Source organism: Atta colombica, unplaced genomic scaffold (genome assembly GCF_001594045.1).
Source record: "Atta colombica isolate Treedump-2 unplaced genomic scaffold, Acol1.0 scaffold224, whole genome shotgun sequence".
In the NCBI taxonomy this organism is placed as follows: Eukaryota; Metazoa; Arthropoda; class Insecta; order Hymenoptera; family Formicidae; genus Atta; species Atta colombica.
The window spans coordinates 801,337-822,139 of NW_017259321.1; the positions used below are offsets into that span (position 1 = coordinate 801,337).

General features: G+C 32.3%; 1 protein-coding gene across 1 annotated transcript in view; it reads left to right on the plus strand.

The window, feature by feature from the left end:
• LOC108688044 (cationic amino acid transporter 2) overlaps window positions 1-20,803 on the plus strand; it is a 94,230-nt gene that overhangs the window by 51,120 nt on the left and 22,307 nt on the right. Inside the window, exons 3-4 of the mRNA XM_018194125.1 lie at window positions 3,009-3,162; window positions 10,852-11,082. Coding sequence (XP_018049614.1) covers window positions 3,009-3,162; window positions 10,852-11,082 — 385 coding nt within the window. The remainder of the gene's footprint in view (window positions 1-3,008; window positions 3,163-10,851; window positions 11,083-20,803) is intronic.

Consider the following 20,803-nt stretch of genomic DNA (forward strand, 5'->3'; position numbering starts at 1 on the left):
GTTACTTATTATATGTATAGTAATAAAAGCGTATGTTCATTGTCAAATTACAATTCAAATAATATATATTTCAATCCAGCAAAATTATTAAAATTATTTTATGCAATACCAAAACAAGTCTACGAGGTTTTAAATATATATTCTTGATTAACACTTCTTCATGTGATTTTAACATTAAGCTTATAAGGTACATTATTTTTTAAAATTTTACTTTAATTTTTTTACAACTTTAATATATAATTACATTGTTTCTTTAATATTTTAATTACTTACAATTAATTGAAAATTTTACGCGTTACTCATATCATCATGAATAGTGAGATATTTTCGGATCGAAACTTTGTTAAGCGGGAGACAGGATGTTCGAACAAAAAAATAAATATAATAAATAAATATAATAATAGCAATTTATTTTTCAAAATAATGTTATTATTTATATTTATCAGTTTAAATTATCTGTTTAAGGAAGATGAATTCTTAAGAAATGTATAAAATTCGTGTCAATTAAAACCATCAAAATTAATTAATTTATTGATATCGCATTTAAAATATAAACTCAAAGTTGAATTTTTCTACTGCCTACACTTCGTTCGTTACACAAAAACTCATTCAACTACTGTATTACTTTCTCTGAAAGCAGTAATATACTTCTATATGATTTTACAATTTGGAAAAATTTATAAAATATTTTTCGGCGGTATTTTGCAATATTTTGTTCGCAATATAATCGGTACATTTCGTTTTTTTTTATTGGATGTATTTATTGGAATAGTGAACAAGCATTCCGAAACCGAGTCTGTCCCTCCAAAATCGAGACCTCACATCGGTCATATTAATCATCATGGGTGACATGGCAGTAAAATGTTAAAATCCATTTGACGGTAAAGAATATTTCATGTGATTTTCTGTTATAAAGCATTAAATATTATAAAGCATTAAAAATTTAAGTTTGTTATTATTTGTTTTTATTAAATGTATTTGTTTTTATTAAATATCTTGTTGAGTAAAATAAGTTGGTTGATGTAGTTCTTGGTTCTTGGCACTCGTTTTGCTGTGTACGCAAAATCGCTGTTCCACCACTTATGCAATCGCGACTTGAGTAAGCGGATAGGCATCGTTATCATGACATTATTCTTCGAGAATCTCCAAATACGAGAAACTTTATTAAATCCGCGTGACTAGCTAACTCTAATTCACAGACATATTAAGGCGACGATTAATTATAAAATGGATACATCCAATTTAAACATTCGATTACACAAAATAGATAAATCCGATCTATCTATTTTACTTATTCGACTTATCATTCGACTTATTTGACTTGAACATTCGAGACATTTCTGAATTATAAACACTGAGAACAAAATTGTTCATTTGATTAAATTAATTTAATTCATTTTGTTGGAGAATATATGTATTTAAATCAAATATATTATATTTGACTTAAATATATACATTTTCCAAAAGAAATAAAGACGAACTAAATTAATTTAGTCAAATGAACAATTTTTTTTGTCAGCATAAAAGAGTACCATTTAGAGTCGGACAAGATTCGCACTATAAAGTAATGTTAAGTAACACTACGCGTGCCCACCAGGAATAACTCTTCACGATTACTTTATTTTTATCCGTGCCAAGCATTTTAGAAACTCCAATAGCCGGTGTGAGAAAGAATCTCCCCCGAAGGGCTTTGCGTTATTAATAACTATCGGAGGCGAGTTGCAAAAATGGCACTGACATTCTAGAAAGAAGTCGACTAGAAGCCTCAATTGTATCTACTCTAACTTCAAAGATGCATATGGTTGCAGAACGCCGCAGAAAGATCCCCATCGTATCTATTTGTAAAATGGCAATAACACGACATCACGTTCCTTGCTCTTTTCTGTCTCTGATCGCTGCATCATTTACTGTATCGTTACGTATTTAAACTGACGTTACGATTAAAGATAATGGTTGTGCGATATCAAACATCTTTCCACGACAATTCACTGATTTTTAAAGAAGGACATGACCTGGACAAAATAAAGTATAGGAATTTGCCAGGTATATAAAATAAAAAACGATGTTCCAAACAATTTATTTAGGTCAATTATTTTGATTGTAAAGAAAAACAATTTCGATGTAATACTAAAATAAATCACTCTCCGGAATTATTTTTTATTTAGGTTAATTGTTTCGGATAAAATAACGAATAATATATTTCTATCTCTACTATCTCTAGCCTGTGAAAATAGATTAACGTGTTACAAAGTGCAATTTAATGTTAACGTAATTGAAATAAATATTTGTTTCAAAAAGTATTCCTTAAAGGGATTTTTTTAGCGTAGAGATGAGAATCTTATATTTACAAAAAACATAAGGAAGTGGCTTCCTTCGATTTGGATAAGCTTTTAATTTGTAGTCCAAATTAAAATAAAGAGCATGTAATAAAAAGTACATGTCTCTTATTTATCTAGACTACAATATATTAAATTAAAGAAAATAGACGGTAGGCTCGTTAATTTGCAAAAATATTATATAAAAACAATCAAAATCGAACAATTAGGTATTAACTTTTAATACATTAACTTTTAATATTTAAAATTTTAATATTTAAAATCATAAAATACAGACATCTCCACGACTTTTATATCATATTATTGAATTGATAGTCTAGTTTTAATATAACTTTTTACATTCAAATATTATTTTTTTCTTATTATTAATTTTTCTTATTATTAACTTATGAATTGATAGAGACTCTGTATCGAATTGAAACATTTTCACTTTTGTATATGATTTTAAGTATTAAAAGTTAATGCATTAATTTAACATTCAAAACATAAAAGCTCATCAAAATTAAAGAAAAGGGTAATTTTCTTTATTAAAAATCGTGTAAATGGTAGATAAATTCTTCCTGACATTATTGGAATATTAGTCATATGATTTAATTTCATTAAAAAATTTTGTCTGCTCTATTATTTAAACATACAGCTTTTCTACATTTTCAAAACGATTACTGTTTGTAGAAGTGCCTGACGACTCTGGACCTGACGTCTTTAGGAGTTGGCTCCTGCGTCGGGACAGGGATGTACCTTGTCGCAGGAATGGTGGCGCGCAGCGTTGCCGGACCTGGTGTCGTCTTCTCATTCATTATCGCAGCCATTGCTTCCATTTTTTCCGGTAAGTATTATATTTTTTCTAAAAAGGAATAAGAAAAAGAAGAATTGCTTTCTTCTCGAGAATCATTAGGCGAGATAGCACGATAACAAGAGCACCGTATTGATTATAATGTTGCAGCATTTTTGCTATACATACCCATAAAATGCCATGCATTCGTGTTCATTTCAAACGACTTACACAGAAAAAACCGTTTTGCTAAAGTATCTAAACATTTAGCTAGATACAGATCTGAAAATAATTTTGTTGAATCAAAATATAATCTTGTTTAATCAAAATAATTATGTAGAACGCTTGAACGTTGATGGCATTTACTGCATTCAGAAAAAAATTAATCAGTTAGCGTTTGGTGATTCTCAAGGTGATTCTTTAATATGATTGGTTTTTCTTTTAGTTCTTTGCTGGATCTAAGTATAGGAATCAATCATGTTAAAGAATCACGTACTAAGCTCTAACTGATTAGTTTTCTCTGAACGCAGCCAATGTTGCAAACAGTTTTAATGTTATAATTTTATTAGAATTAGAATTTTAATATAATTTTAATGTTATAATAATCAGTTTAAACGATCTACATACTTATTACATAATTATTTTGATGATCAAAGCAAAATTATTTTTATCTAGCAAAATTTTTAGATATTTCAGTTCCTTGAATTTATATCGTCTAACACTAATATTAGATGGATTTATTGGTCAAGATCGATTGCGTTGCCTAAACATATCCAACATCGCGAATTTAATCGTTCGACATTGTCTAAGATCAGGTCGACGACTTTTTCACATCAAAGTTGCTCCTCAAAGTTGCGATCGTAGTCGCGGGTCGCGCCTTCCTCATATGATCCCACCGTGATTCTACCGCGTTATTACGCGATACTTGCACACGTATATACATGTATTCGTACGGGGCGCCGACTTTGCATGGTCCACGCGAGCGGAATACGAAAGTAGGAATTTATTTTTGCTGTGATTCACAATCTCGTCGAAGAAACGCGAGAGAAGGGATAAGAACGAGGGTAGAAGTGGCCTTTAACCGTTGGCGCTAGGATTTCCGACTATTTTTAAGGACGATCAATTTAACGATGGACAAGCACGTGTATGTCGATCATATTATGTGGGTGTGATGTCAATGCTTCGACGAGGGCGGTTCGACGAGGACGATTGCGAATAATATTTCTGACTAGACACGATGATGTATGAGTCGTATGACAGTTGCGAATAAGTAAATGTTTAATCGGAAGATCAAACATTATCCGAGTACATACGTCTGAATATTTATCTAATTCTCATGTATGAACGGAAAGAATGGTTTTGCTGAACTATCTAAAAATTTAGCTAAGTACAGATCTGATATACTGTTTTAGATCATCAAAATAATTATATAGGATGTTTAAATTGATTGCTAGAATGTTAAAATTTTTTGCAATATGTTGAAAGGTTCTACTAACTATTTTGATAATCCAACAAAATTATTTTCAGATCTGTATCTAGCTAAGTTTTTAGATAAATTTCAGCAAAACCGTTCTTTCAACATATCATTCCGGGTATATATTTTCGCCTTCTTCACTCACAATCAATTTTGACATAGGATTGTAATTAAATGACATATGAACGCATACACCTGCAAGTTATAATGATAATTGAAATCTTACTTACCCTCGAGCAGTCAAACTATCTGAAAGATGCATAAATGAAACGTTTGCATGCTAAACACTAAATCATTGCTACATACAGCTCATGTGATCAAGCGACAAGAGAGCTACTCGCGAGGTAAATTCCTTTATAAAATATGCATTACATATCTTGCATGATTGCTGTTGTAAAACGAGGTGATGGTTCTTTTGGAAGATTTCCTTGCTGAGACAATTTCAGCAGCGCGATAAGTCAGGCATCTTTCTCGCTTGCAGTAAACTCGAAGGAATTTGTAGTCCACGATGTGGCCGCAGATAAGAAGCTTATTCTACAAAAATATGGATTTCGGTGACGGGATATATGATACGGAAAATTTTTCCGCAATCGATGTATGTAGACGTATTATGTATGAATTTGTCAACTCCACAATGCCATGAGCAGATTCAAATTACGTAATTAAAAAAAAAAGCGTAATTTTGCAGAATCGTGTAAATATCTTTAATGTTCAATATCATTGAAGAGACTTCACGAGAATCGAATTGAAATAAAAGAAATCATATTTCGTAAATAATTTGAGTAGGGGAGAATACATAGAAAGGATGGTTTTACTGAAATATCAACTAGATATAGATTTGATAATAATTTTGTCGGATTGAAATAATTATACAGGACACTCAAACTAGTTGGAATGTCAAAACTTTTTGCAGCATTGCTTAAAATTGCTATATAATTATTTAGATAGTTCAACAAAATGATTTCCTGTAGATATTTAGTTAAATTTATAGATAATTCAACAAAATCGTTCTTTTCATAAGGTGTGAATGTGATCGATATTATTGCAGTAATAATTATTGGAGTAATAATAATCTCTGATTTCACATACTCAGTGATAATCATATATTTTTACAATGTAACACAATGTGTTACAATGTAACACATGTAACAACCCAAGAATGCACACGCTATTTAAAATAAGTTACATTGTAATAATCATTGCATGTTTTCTATGTTTTTTATTTATAGGAGAGTGGAGCAACTGCGAATACTAAGAGAAAAATTAATTGAAGCCAATAATTATTTATCAATTACAGAAGACTTTATTTAAAGGTTATTTGGCTTCAAACTGTAATAATTAATATTTATATATTTATAATTTATATTATTAATACATATTATAATTTTAAACAGAAAGATGAAACTCGTTTGACATTGCTTCTGTGTGCGGCTGATGATCCAAAAGATAAAAGTTTTGTATTTTAAATTAATTAATAAAAATAGTTTATATTGATAATATATGAATTAATTATTGTATTTAAAGTCAAATAACTGGAATATCTCCTTTGAAAAAAGATTTCTACAATTGTTAATTAATCGTCAATTTTATTTAACTTTTCCTTTAAATGTTTGTAGTTTCCGCAGGATGATTTAATTCTCTGCCAGCCAAATTTTGAACTGGATTTTGAAATCAATATTTTGATTGTAAATTCTGGTAGATCAATTTTAATCTGTAAAAAATATAATAAATAAAATGCAATTCGACTTTTACAATAATAAAAATTCATTGTTAAAATTTTCAAATGTGAAAAAATTTTTCAGATTTGTATGTACTGTTCAAATCAATATAAAAATCTATTAAAACTTAATGATCTGAGTTGCTGAAAGATGCAAAATTTCATATGACCAACAGAAAGTTAGAAATTATTTACAATTACAATTATTTACAATTACAGTTACATAAATATAGTTACAGTATACCATATTCATATACTACAATTGTTTTTTTCTTTTACAATATTTTAATATATAGAATATTTTAATATATAAAATCTTCCTTTTATTCTTGCGTAGAAACTTTTTTAGAAATCGGACACCAGCGGGACAATTAAAAACCATGTCCGGAGTTGACGCGTTGTTACGCGAATAGTTTACTTTAACTATATACAAGAGATACTTTACATTTACTTTGCAGGTACTGTTACAGGCGTAAGTGCTGCATTGCGACGTGTTAGTTTACCGTTACAAGTACTTTAACGTTCGACACCGAACTCCGTTCGTCATATCGACAACATCTCGCTGATTCGATTGTCCCAAATATCGATATCGTGTGACTCGTGCAAAGCAATCGCGGAAAATATCAAACGAAATTTACGATTCATCGTGCGATACGAAGCTCTAAACGTACCATCGCGTGTCGTGGTCGTAAACTATCTCGTGCGTGTTGCAGCTTGCAGGCGCAATGTTCGTCCGGCTGCAAAATTTCGAGCATGGCTTCTACTGATATGGAGGCGATGAATGGACCGAACGTGTCTCAATCAGTCTTGTTTTGCTCGTGCCTGTTTCGCCGATTCCTTTATCGATTCCTTTATCTGTAATTTCGCTGCGGTTTGCATCCTCGTGATGCAATCAGTTATACTATTCGTCGCTTTGTTGAATCGCGTCAGTATTGCGTTTATATGAAAAGAGCGAGAAAGATATCATTCTGATACTTATAGATAAAATTTCTTTTAACTTTGCAGAAAGACCGATTAATTCAAATTTATTTTTAATCGATGCCATTACCTTATAAAAAAATTAAAAAATAAAAGAAAAAATATATAGATAAATTTCTCGATTTCTATAAGTTAAGGAGTAGAGAGGTTTAATTACATTATAAATGTTCGTATTTCTAATTAACATTATAATTGAATATACATGTAAATAAATTTTTTATAATTATCATTGTTCTACCGTAATCTCTTATATAGAAAGGTATCAATTATCAAATATATCCCTTACAAAAATTTAATACTGGCCAATTTAATATTAGAAGACAGTAATTAATTATTTATTTTAAATGTTAAAAGCATTGTCGTTTAGTATTTCTAATATTCCAAATAAGTAATTAATTAGTTTTTCAATAATAAATCGAAATATTAAATTGGTCAGTATTAAATTTCTGTATAAATATACTGAAAAAAAATGATATTGTATCAACAGCATTATTGAAAATAATCTTGTTTATTTAACAACAATTAATGAATCAAATAAAATTCCATTAAGTCAACAGCATATTTGTTTCATTAATAGTGTATTGCGCGCGTGTGTGTGACTCACAACATTATTTTTAATTAAAATAGTACTATTGATATGACATAATTTTTTTTAAGTAAAATTAAGATGTTAAATGGAAAGCACATGCGAAAAAGAAATGCGTTATATCTCGATCCGTTATCTCGTGGCCGTTTTCGATAATTATCGATTTAATAGAATAATGCTGTAATTAATGCGGATATTCAGAGATCGATGCAGCGTGCGAATTAATAATAGTAGGATTAAAGCTAGGACACGGTGAATCGCGGCGTGTTTAATTAATTCGTTGTGTTGCTAATAGGAGAATGTTGCTATAAAGATGCCCTATCGGTGGATACGTAGTATAACAATCATTGACGTTATCGTAATCTCGGAATTATTGGAGGCAACGCGTCGTGCATCCTATATTGGCTTAATCAGAAGCGAAGTACTCAAATTAAAGGCAGTCTAACGTGATCTCGTACAGTTTGCGATTTTCAAACTTTCTTTCTCAACAAACTTAGCTCTTAAATGCTTCACTATGAAAATAGTACACTGTAATGTATACATCCAACTCAATTTGATTGCTTATAACTTTTATAAAAAAAAATATATTGTAAAAAAATTTTTTTAATTGAAACACCAGGGACATAATAATATCAAGTGAATGTATTTTTATTAACTTTTATAGAATACAGTGTCATATTTTGAAACATAAGGAAATAATAAACTAAAACACTAGGAAATAATAAATTATAACAAATTTTACTCAAGGAAAAATTGTAAGATTTTAAAAATAGAGCTCTGTTCTCTTAGATTTGTAAAAGATTAGTAAAAAAATATAAATTACTAGTATAAAAAAGTTATAAGCAATTGGCAAAGTATTGAAAATGCATTAGAAAAAAGTTGAGTATCGAAAGGTGTTTAAGAGTTATTAATCACATTTGTCTTTCTATATTTTTCGTTAAGTTCTCGTTTAACTACTATAATAAACATTCGAAAAGATAAGATTTCTCTTTCAATGTATGTACATACACGTGATAGGCTTTACACTTCTCGTTCGATAACCGCGAAAGTAGAGTCAAGACTTTTGCTTCCGCGAAGTTTCGTGCCGTCTTTTCTGTTCTTAGACTTGGCGGCACATTTTGTAATACCACGCGACATAAATGTCGAGTTTAGCATCAATGGAGAGTAGATTCTTTAACATTGTCGCTGGCTGACTTCGTCGATATATAAATAGAAGTGATAGCGAGAGCGGTTGATGTCAAAGGTAACTTTGTCGTTCCACGTGGACGCGAAATCAGGACATGAGACAGTAATTCTACAGAACAAATTCTGTTTTGCGTAATACTATATTAAACACATATGAGTGAAAAAGGTCATATTCGGTAAAGACGATTCTTCGTACTTAATAATAAGTACCTTTTATTTAGTGGCAAGTCGACAAAATGTCATTCTATCTTATTTTGCATTCCATGTATAACAAAAACAGAATACTTGTGTTGACTTGTGCATTAAATAGAAGGCACCTAGTACTTCTCGTAAATTTATATAATTTTCAATTTAAGTCAACTATGTTAAGCCAATTATTTATTGGCTTTAGAACACAGTTTTAATTCGAAGCTATACATTTTTTCAATTTTATAAATTACACGCCGATTTGAACTTGATTAAATTGGCAAGCAATTTAATGTTATTGCTGCAAATAAGCATCTTAGGAAGTTAATAATTTGATGCAAATAAGCATCCCAAAAACTGTAAATAATTTATTGCGAAAAATATTACATATGGGGTTTAAATCCCCCAGCCGGGATTTGAACCCGGATCTCTTGTATTTCGTGCAGGCGTCTTCCTAATTCAACCGCCGGGGCTATTAATATCGTTGAACTGGACAGACAACATCCGTCTCTAACGATTCTGAAAAGATTATGTAAGCGGATTATAGCATTTATGTTAGCGTGCCAGTTGAGCACAGGGGACTGTCTTGCGATGTAATTTCACGTTGAAAGGTTGAATCGCTTTAATCAGTCGATTACGGAAACACGATGATAGTCGGTAGTGAATATTCTGCCACAATGTGCAAGCGCATAATTCGTTTAGCAATAAGAAAAAACAAATAAATCCAGAGTAACAAAATTATCATGTAGCCACTGTGAAAGTTTGTGAAATCTTTAATTGATCGCTATATTTTCGAATCGCAATTTTTTTTCATGGAAAAAAAAATCCGACGAACTAAATCGACGCGTAGTTTACAAAACTGAAAAAATGTAAATTCTATGAATATTAATAAGCATTAAGATCCATTTTAATCAAATATAGAATTCTTTCTTTTATTTGATTTATTTTTAATTTTCACTTATAATTGTTTATTTAAACTTTGAAAAATGACTTTCTCTAATTATTAGTTATTGCGACAATCTCTACATAAGTCGATCAAATTGATAAGACATTCATCTCGGAAAGTCAGGAGTTTTGGATTCAAACTCTGGCTAAGGTAATATTTTTCGTAATAAATTTTTTGCAGTATTTTAAGGTGCTTGTTAATGAATTGATCAATATAATTTATTTTATTATATATTATTTCCAACTTTAGTTAGTATGATTGCGTTTTAAGTAAATCGCCGTGTAATTTACAGAAATTGAAAAAATGTATTTGTAAAAATCTACATACGAATATTATTAAGATTTGGTTCAGAAAAATAGGATTATTTTTTTCTCTTACTTCATCCGTCTCATTACTAAATCCGTCCAACATTTGCTTATATTTTTTATCTTTCTATTCTAGTTTATCGCCGAACTATGGTATTCGTCCGTGCGTGAATGATGTGCATTGCTCATATTCGCGAAATTCGCCAGCAAAATTTTCACATATTTTCCGATCTTGCATTTTATTCATTCGACGTATTTAACGCGTGGATTTAGTGATGTAGGTGCCATTTTTGAATAATTTCCTCTTTCCTTCCGCATACTCGTTCTTCGTGACTGAATATCTTTTCTTCTTCCGTGTGATTACAGGGGCGTGTTACGCCGAGTTTGGAGTACGAGTGCCTCATACGACCGGCAGCGCTTATATGTACAGTTACGTGACAGTAGGCGAATTAATAGCATTCATTATTGGATGGAACATGGTGCTGGAGTACCTTATAGGTACGAGTGCGTGTGCGTGCGCCCTTAGCGCCTGCCTGGATGCGTTGGCGAACGGTGCTATTTCCGGGGCGATAGCCAACAGCGTTGGCACCATACTCGGTGAGTATTGACTTCGCTGCTCACACATGCAAATGATCAATTACTCCAAAACAAACAAATTTAAATGGCAAATTTTACTGGGAGAAGAAATTAGATCTTTGAACGCAGTAAGTTAACGTAGACTATAACTCAATGAACAGAATATCTAAAATCGACGCATAACAGACAATTTTAAGATATCTTTCAGAATTCTTTATGAAATATCTTATACGTCAATTTTAGACATTCTGCTTATTGAGAATCATTAGTTATTTTTAATATTTTACGAAATATTTCACATATTTTGTTATATATTTATAATATTATTTTTGGAATATATATCCATGAAACGTCTCTGTTGAGTAATTTATATTTTTAATATGTAAAATCTATGTTAAATTAAACATAACATTCGGACATATAATTTTTGAAACGTCTTATATCTATGAGTTCACCTTGGTCTTATTCTTCGCGCGTCAGTGAGCCTTAAAGTTTCCAGTCGCTCGTAAAATCGTGAAACGAGTCATAGTCACCAGCGTCGTCGTTGGGAGCGACGTTGTAGAAATTTACGAGCAGACTTCCGTTCCTTCTTACCGAGAGTTTAGCGACGTGATTCCTTTGTCCCTAGTTCGATCACGAAACGCTCTCTACTGCGTTTTTTCGCGATAAAATGACGACAAGAGAGATCGATGATTTGACAGATGCATCGCGTGCGAACTACATGCGTTGCTTATGTTCATAGAATTCGCCAACAAAATTTTTATGTATTTACTGATCAGTAAAATTGTCAGAAAAAGAAAAGAAAAAGGAATTCTAGCAATAGAAATAAAAAGATAAAATAAAATAATTTTTTCACATCATAATAGAAATAAAAAAATATATAAAATATCATAATCTTTTCGGATAAAGAGATTATTCTTTAATTTCTGAGTTTCAAATTTTTACTCGACGAAAGCCACATGTAGATCCCTAAGTAATTAAAATCGACTTTTACTCTTAACTTCTTCGCGAATAAAGCGAATGAATAATGGGGTTTCCTCATTAATCTCATCGATTTCATGTTAGATAATTAGTGACGATAAGCTCGAACGAAAAACTACTCGACAAACAAAATATATACCTCGTATGTTTCTAGATGGCGACATTGCTGAGATTGTTAATTCAAAAAAAATCGTCACGCTCAACCGAGTCTAATCCAATTTTCTAAAGCGAATTAATTTACTGAACAAGCTTTTCGTCGACGTGTAAAAAGGGTAGAACGCATGACGGCAACCTGTGTGCCACGTTTTTCCTTGTTGACCGACGTTTATATACGAAGCGTTCGAGTCGACCTTAATTTTAGTGACAGATTTTTTTTTAGTAAATTTGAAGTTCTTTTTACAAATAATTTAAATGAAAGCGAATCTTTCTCGTAAATTTTTAATACTAAATTTATTGATAATTGAATTGCAAAAATAAAATTTTGGATATCTCAGCGAATAATAAAATCTCAATAACATTATTTAATTATATTATATTTGAACATATGTTGCAATTTGATTTGATTAAGGAAGGATCGAAAAATCTATTAATAAGATTAAGAGGTTGAGGGTTTCGAGACGTGTTCCGAAAGGGAAGGACTTCAGGATTCATCTATTAATTTATGACACGCGTAGCCACAGGCGAAACGGATCGATCGTGCATATGAGCGCAAATTGTAGACCAGCTAATTCACGTCATGTGCCCGTTTTATGAATATTCAGCGATGCTTGGTAGCGACATTAAGCCAATATTCTCTAAAGTGAACGTCGATGTTTGAGGAAGATATAATGGAAAAACGTCGCAAATTAGTTATGATGCTGCTAGCAAATAAATGCATTATTGTGCTACAAAAACAATAGAATAATTAGAAACTTCATCTAATGACAAAAAAACATTTTTACATACAAAATTATAATTAGCATAATATTCTTTCGTTTTGTAAGGACAGGGGAAAAAAGTATTTACGTCATTACTCCGTGGCATACATACCATGGCCGTTCCAATAAATATCACATCACATCCAATAAATGTTGTATGTTATGAGTTTGGCGTTTGCCAACATTTTTTCGAGAACCTTTCCCAAACATGAATGTAATAAGATTAACGTTGCTGTAAGACTAATAATGTTGCAGAAGACTTCTCTTCCGATCGTTCCCAGAGACTATAGAGTTCTCTGCGCTCCAATTCCTCCGGAATTTCTTGACGTCTGAATCTTTTTGTGCAGCATTGTTAGAGAGTAGCCCGACGTTACTCTCGTCCAAAGCGAGTGATTCAAGAGCGACGTGAGTGATTTCTCATGTTACGACGTTTTCTGCTTGAATCAACCTCTTTCCGTCAGTCAATTTTCGGAGTAATTCACGGGGGATATCTTTCCCGTGCTTTCGTTCCCGCCAATTTTTGTATTCTTGAGACGAAACATATCTTTTTCTATCGATTTTATCATTGTCGTATTGATCGATATCCATTATTTTTCTGACAAGATAAGCCGTGACGTTGCGTGGATTATAAATTTTATCGCGTGTTGCTCGTATTCAGTTCGATTGTAACAACTTGTAAACCTGTGTAATTAAATACAGATATCCCTCGCTGGAGCTCAATAATAATTAATATAATATAAATTCAGTATTATTGAGTCTAATTAATTGCCTGCATAGCAGATCCATCAAAATAAAACAATGTTTCGTCAATTTCTGTTTCTCATGATTAATGAATATCGATTAATGTTAGATATTATTTGTTTTCATTATATTCGTAATCGGTATTAATAGAATACTATAACACCGAACGTAATATTATCCACGTTATGATGCTTTTATGTAACACGTTGCGTCTATGACAATAAATAGTAAATTGAAACTTTTGAGAGCTTTCGTAATAAAAGTAACGTTAAACAAAAAAGTTTAGTATATTAAATTACAGATACTTGCGGCGATTATATTATTATCATTAATTAACTGTCCATCCTGCATTTCTAAGAAAAAGAAGAGTTTAATTAAATACGGCTCTCACGATATTGCACTTTTGCTCTACCTCAACGACATATTTCCCATGCAATCAAAAAAGTTCCATGTAAGAATGAACTTTTACGGTATTAACGCACGTAATGTTATGAAAATACCGCGCGTCTCATAAATTTCGTTCGCATTTCAGAAACTCATAAGAATAAGGCGAGCAAGCTTCATCGTCTTTTTAATACACGCGACATGCGAAAAATGTTAACACCGTTTGTAAATTCCATTGGCGCTTTTACGTTTCAAGGGAGAAAATGCTCTTTCAGAATTTGATATTATTAGATGTATGGAAGTACAGTTGAATATACCCGATTAAGTTACGTATCTAAACACGCATGCCTTTCCTCTCAAAATGCAAAGAAAGAAAGTTATCGCAAATTTGAAAAATTATCGAAAATATCTGTTTAGCTTGAAAAGTAATATTATACTTTTGGATAAAAATTGCAAACATTCAAATTGCTTGGGAAACTCGATAAACTATCTATAAAGTGGATTTATGTCCGCAGTAATCAATATTGAAAATTAATGTTGTTATGAAGAATGTATTTATTGAAGATACTTTGAAGGATATTAGGAAAAGATGATTATATAATGACTAACATTTTACTTGTCTAATGTCCCGGAAGCTGAAATTATTAATGGTTCAGTGTACAAAGGGGTTAGTTCCCTTTATCAAACTTCTTTACACAGACGTGTAAAGCGACAGCGAGGAAAGTTTCACTTGCGCCAGTGGAGGAACAGCGGATGCGTCACGACGGCGGCAAGTGGCCGCAAAACCGGTCAACCTTAATTAACTTTTTCTCGCTCGTTGTGCAGACATTTGCATGAGTTGCAGCTTGGCCAGCTGTTACGCTTGCAACGCGCATGAGAGCTTGTAATTGTTCACGCGCGAGCCAAATTGCGTCGCGATATTTGATGTCGAGAGTCGGTCAAATTAATTTTGAAAATATTTTTGGAACGATGAAAATTCAGCGAAATATTCGATGAAACCAATATGGGCGAAACGATGTAATTCGTGATTCGATTGAAATAAAACAATAAATTCGCGCATCACTCCAGAATTGGTCGTTTTTATTACCTAAATAATCATAAAAATTCGAAAGAAAGAAGTATCGTATGGATATTGAAGGTTCTTCCTAATCTTCTATATAAATCTTTTCTAGATATCTTCAGAAGTTTTTTCCAGCCCTTTGTATTAATACGATAAGGTTTAATTTCTTTTCGACTTTTCTCTCCTTCATCAACTCTCATATCAAGTTTCGGAAACGTCGGTGTCGAATATATATCTTTCAAAGTTCATTCAAATCCGCTAATTCTCATTTCGTCAATCCCGTGAAATTCTAATCCGCTGATAATCCCCTTGGATGTTTACCAAACACGTGTAATTTGTTAATTCGCATGTTCCGTGCGTAACTTACGCAGATATCTCGGCTTCACGCGTTTTGCGGTTGGTATGCACGTAAAGGGAAATCTGGGTGGTAGGGGACAGATCTGGAGAAACGCCGGGCGAACGGGAGAAGGGAGAGGGTTAAAACGGATGGAGTTGTGGTGGAGGAGAGTTTGAGGGGTTGGAAAGCTGGGTGGCGTGCGGAGGAGAGAGGACAAAAGCATGAGGGGATACGAGAGGGGCGCTTGCGCGGATGAGACTAGGTCTGGCACCTGTGGACCTCATCGATCCGAACCGGTTTGCGAACCACACGCTTCAACGCTTTTTAACCTGTCCACCTGGAGGCCGCGCGCCATAGCCAACCCTTTCTGTTCTCTCCGTGTCATCTTTGTATTTTCTATCTGCCATCGAGCTTTTCGAGAGGAGAGTTTAATCCTTGAGATCGTTCCTTAATCCGAGCGTTCGTCTTATTTGCTAGATTAACAAGATAGCACTTCGATCTTTTTAATTCTGTAGCTTCTCGATACATATAACAGTAATTTCCATTTCAAATTTAACGGAACGATGTGTAACTGAATTAATGAATCTTAAATAAATACCTACTGAATTTTAAGCAAAAAATAATGTTTTTGAGAGTTAGTATTATTGTAATGTACAATGTATATTTTTGCGGAAAGAAATGGGAAATTTATAGTCACACATGTTCTTTTTAAAATAGGGGAAACCGAGGTTCGATGGCACAAGAGACATATTCCGTTTATGTATTTATGGCGAAAGAAACGGAAAAAAATTACCACAAAATATCTCTTTTATAACATAGATTCTTTCTTCTAAATTTTATTCAAACTAAACAAATATTATAATAAAAAAGAGACAAATCTGATTTAAGAGAAGGCAAGTAAATTTTTTATGAACGTTTCAAAATTTCATATTGATGTTCTTCAACTTGAAAGAGTAAATCTATACATATATCTTGCTTATTTTCGATTTTTTATCTCTACAATTTTCTACTTGTTATCGATGTAAAAATCCCTTTTCAATTTCTGCATCTCTCTCATCATGCTATTTATTACATTTATTTTGTTGTCTCATTTTAATGTGTTGTTATACTTAATACGCTTCAAAATGTCATCCGTACTTTGTATAGTATATTATAATTATGAGATTATCTCATACAACACTATCTTAAAGAATGTCCAAAGGACATCATGAATGTCTACATTATAAGTATGTTTTCAAGATGTCGCTCGGAGAACTGTGTTCTATGAGACTTTTTAAATGAAGATACTTGAAATATTATTTTGATTTCACTTCTTTTTTTATAGCATTTTATATTTGGTTTTTTCTGCAAAATATATTTGACATTTTTTTAAACATTTCTAATGTCTTTTCCAGTAGATATAAGAAAGATAGATGTAAGAAATGAAGAATCAGAGATGTCACTATTATAGAATTTGAAAATAAAAAAGTCTGCACTACCGATTTTGATCAAGTTTAGCCTTCGGTTTAGAATTCCCTTAACTTGACCTGTTACTGCTCATGCATGAGAAATATGTAACATTTAGTTACAACTTAATTCTAACAAAATGTTTTATATTTAATATTTCTATATTTTAAGTAAATATTTACTTCTTTCTCTCTCTCTCTCTCTCTCTCTCTCTCTCTCTCTCTCTCTCTCGCTCTCTCTCTTTCTCTCTCTCTCTAAATGTCAACATATATTTATTTGATACAAAAATTAATTTATAATTTAACTATCATTTATTGAGTAAATATTTATTTGCTGTAAGTAAATGTGTATTATTCAAAGAAATATGTATTAAAATTTAGTAATTTTTCTTTCAGTGTAGAGAAATCAGAAAAGTTCGCTTTTAGTATAGTTTAAACAGAATGATTAATTATTCAAAAAATCAATTGCCAAAATTGTGAAAACTGTGTCAACGATCCTCGGTCTCTCTTAAAATTTTTGTTTAATTTCTTATCTTCTTTTCTCGTCAATATTATATCTTTTCGAGAATAGTCTACGGGAGAACGGAAGCCTCGCAGGAGATGTGACACGGCTCGCAAACGACATTGCCTCGTAAAATTATTCCTGACACTGTTCTCACGATAGTTAACCGGCAGTTAGAGGGAATACTTAATCAGAACTCCAGCTTCAGCGCGGCTTATACCCGACGGCGTCGTTGTAGATAACGATATCATTGAACTTATCCAATAATGCGGTGCTCATGCGAAGAGTGTTACAGTTACTGGAGCACGTTTATTCCTATGTGACAGTTTAGAAAAAGCGTATGAGAGATATAGAAAGAGAGAGAGAGAGGGGGGGGAGAGAGAGAGAGAGAGAGAGAGAGAGAAAGATTGTGTTTACTTACTTTAATTATACTTCACACTTCTCGATATTATCGCGATTTGTGGAAACGAGAAAATCAACAGCAGACTCAAGGCTCAAGAGAGATGCATAGAAAATGTTTTCTCGAAAGACAATTCCTAAGAGAACAAGCTCCCTCGTCAAGTTTGACGATACAATGCATCTTCTCTTATATGCACTGTTATCGATTGTTATGTCTTCGGACGCGAGCAAAGCCGTTCGATATCGAGGCCGACATGCAGGCATGCACTCCATTTCGTGGAGATAAATCCCAAAGCTTGCGATCTCGTCTATATATATTACATTTATGTTCGTGATCGGCATTCTATACGCGGATTTCCTAACATTACCTTCGCATCTTCTGAGACGACATTATCCTTGGAAAGTTTCTTCGTTATGGAATCATGTTTGATCCATGGAATTAAATACTAGTGTAACAATAGTTGTGACGGAGGCGTCTCCGTAATTGAGATTTCATTGTCGAGTACAATTGCATCGAATGGCGATACTCAAATCGACTCGTTTTATGATGATCGACTTTCCGTATAATTTTCCTAAGCTTTGAAGTCTTGCTGTAAGAGATCCATCTTACATGATATTGATATCTGATTTTCTTTTAAGTTCTAGAAATTAGAACTCTGTTGGACTTTCAAAGCTTATTCCGCCACAAATTGCACATTTCAATCTTTTCGAGCAGAGGATTTCTGTTCAAAAGGGTTTAAGAGTCAATAGAAAACGAGAGTGAAAGTAATTACACTTGAACGATGTGTTGATAGTTGCAATAATTTTTAAATTATAAGCAATTAAAATTGATCATTTGCAAGCTTCCGTTTCTATACATATAGGGACGCATTTAACTTTAATGAAAGATAAATATTTGTTTTATATATTTAGTTTATTGTACGTTTTTAAAGTACAATTAATAATAATAAACACTTAATTATTTGGAATAAATGTCATACCATATTTTAAGGATTAGGATTTCAGTACTTGATCATTTCGTATTTACATCGCGAAATTCACCGAGTTAATTATCGTTAAAATTTGTATTTACGTTTATCTATACCTGTGTTTAATCGCGGTCTTTCAACCGATAATGCATTTTGCACATCATTCGACGATTGTATTTGCATATAAACGTACGCGTCCGTCAACATAGAGATCGAGCGGGTCGCTTGAGTGATCAAAACCGTTTGATTCGGTCGAAAATTGCCTCTTTCGTTTGCGCGTGTAGCCTGTGCATTGACGCTGCAAAGGAAATGAATCAGCAACAGGACTGGCGAATCGAGGTCATACCAATGCATCTGATTCTTTACGTTGCTTGCTATAGAATAGTGCAGCGCGGATTTTTTATCTCGCAATTCGAGAACTTTAGAAGCCTATAGGATTGCCACCAAATTGGAAATCAGAGAAATCAAGGAAATGTTAAGAAAACGATCAAAATCAGAGAAAAGACAAGGAATTTTGCAAAATTTTCTAAAAAATTAAAATTCTTCATTTTTAAAGAAGGTTTTGATATGTCATACTTGCGTAGTTTTGAAATATTACACTCTAAAAAATATCAATGTGGATTTACTATCCCTGGTGTGAATTTAATACCCAAGTATCTATGTAATTCTTACTGAATTGATATTAATATTAACACCAATGTGGTGTGAATTTTAATTTTTTGGTGTTTTATATTCGACACCACCAATGGAATGAATTTAAAATTCATGTTAAATCGACATTGGTGTCAATATTGACACAGTGAGAATTACATAGACATCACCTGAGTGTTAAATTCACACTAGGAGTGTTAAATCCACGTTGATATTTTTTTTAGAGTGGCATCACTATTTTTTATAGTGTACTAACTTGACAATTAAATGCAAGCAGTGTCAGCAACATTAATAATAATTTACATTACTATGTTAAATTGCTCTTTTAACAAAATATTTAACGGTTTCGAAATCAGAATGAAGATACAAAAAATTTTGAAGTATTATTGAAAGTTAGGGAAAATCATGTCTGAAAATCAGGAAAAAGTTATGAAATTTTAGGACGAGGAATTTATAACAACTCTGAAGAGCCGCTACGGAGTAGGGCAAATTAATCAGCCATCTCTCAAGTTTTTTTTTTAAAAAGTCTCTCGAGCAGATTGTTTTCTTTCGTTTTAAATAATATGGCAATCTTTATTCATCACGATGCGAAGTGCATATCTTCTTCTAGCTTCTGACGCAATTTATGTCTTTTCTTTTATAAACACGATAACACTATCACCACAACTCACCGCAAAAAGTAGACAAAGGCTACCGATGTAAGTTAGTTAGGAAATTTATTCTGTACTCCGAATATGTACCGAAAATTCATTCATTTCACAGTATGAATTTCTATAGATCATCTTTTATTTGATTTTTCTACAGAATCGAGTTTTTCGGTCCGATACTTAAATGAAAGCAGTGAGCTTCCAACGAGCTTCTTGGAAAAATCGCTGCTTTTTCTCTAGCTCATGAATCGTCGGATTATCTCCGACCGCATGAATTACATCGGTTCTCCACTTGTTGAAGAATTTCCGCCTCGGGAATTTCTTCTACGTTTGGCTGTCACAGGAACGTCGTGCTCGAGCGAAGCATAGAGCAGGAGATCCGAGTAATTTAACGAATAAGAATCTCGAGCATTTACTTTTTTTTCATTGTTAGCGAGTACAACGGTTTTTACCATTCGAACATATCGATCGTTCGCTGATACATTACTTAATTCTCGGTTGAAAGTTTCTCCGCACACATGTTTCTCGTAACGAAATGTCGATAGAATTAACGATCTGTTAATTCAATTCTGTTGACTCCGCGAATCTTATTAAGAGTAAAGAATTGAATGATGTTCTAAAATAGGTAGAAAAAAATCTACATGAAAAAACTTTAATGTGAAAAAGCTCTAATTAAATTAGCACATTCGACATATTATCGACGTAAAGTA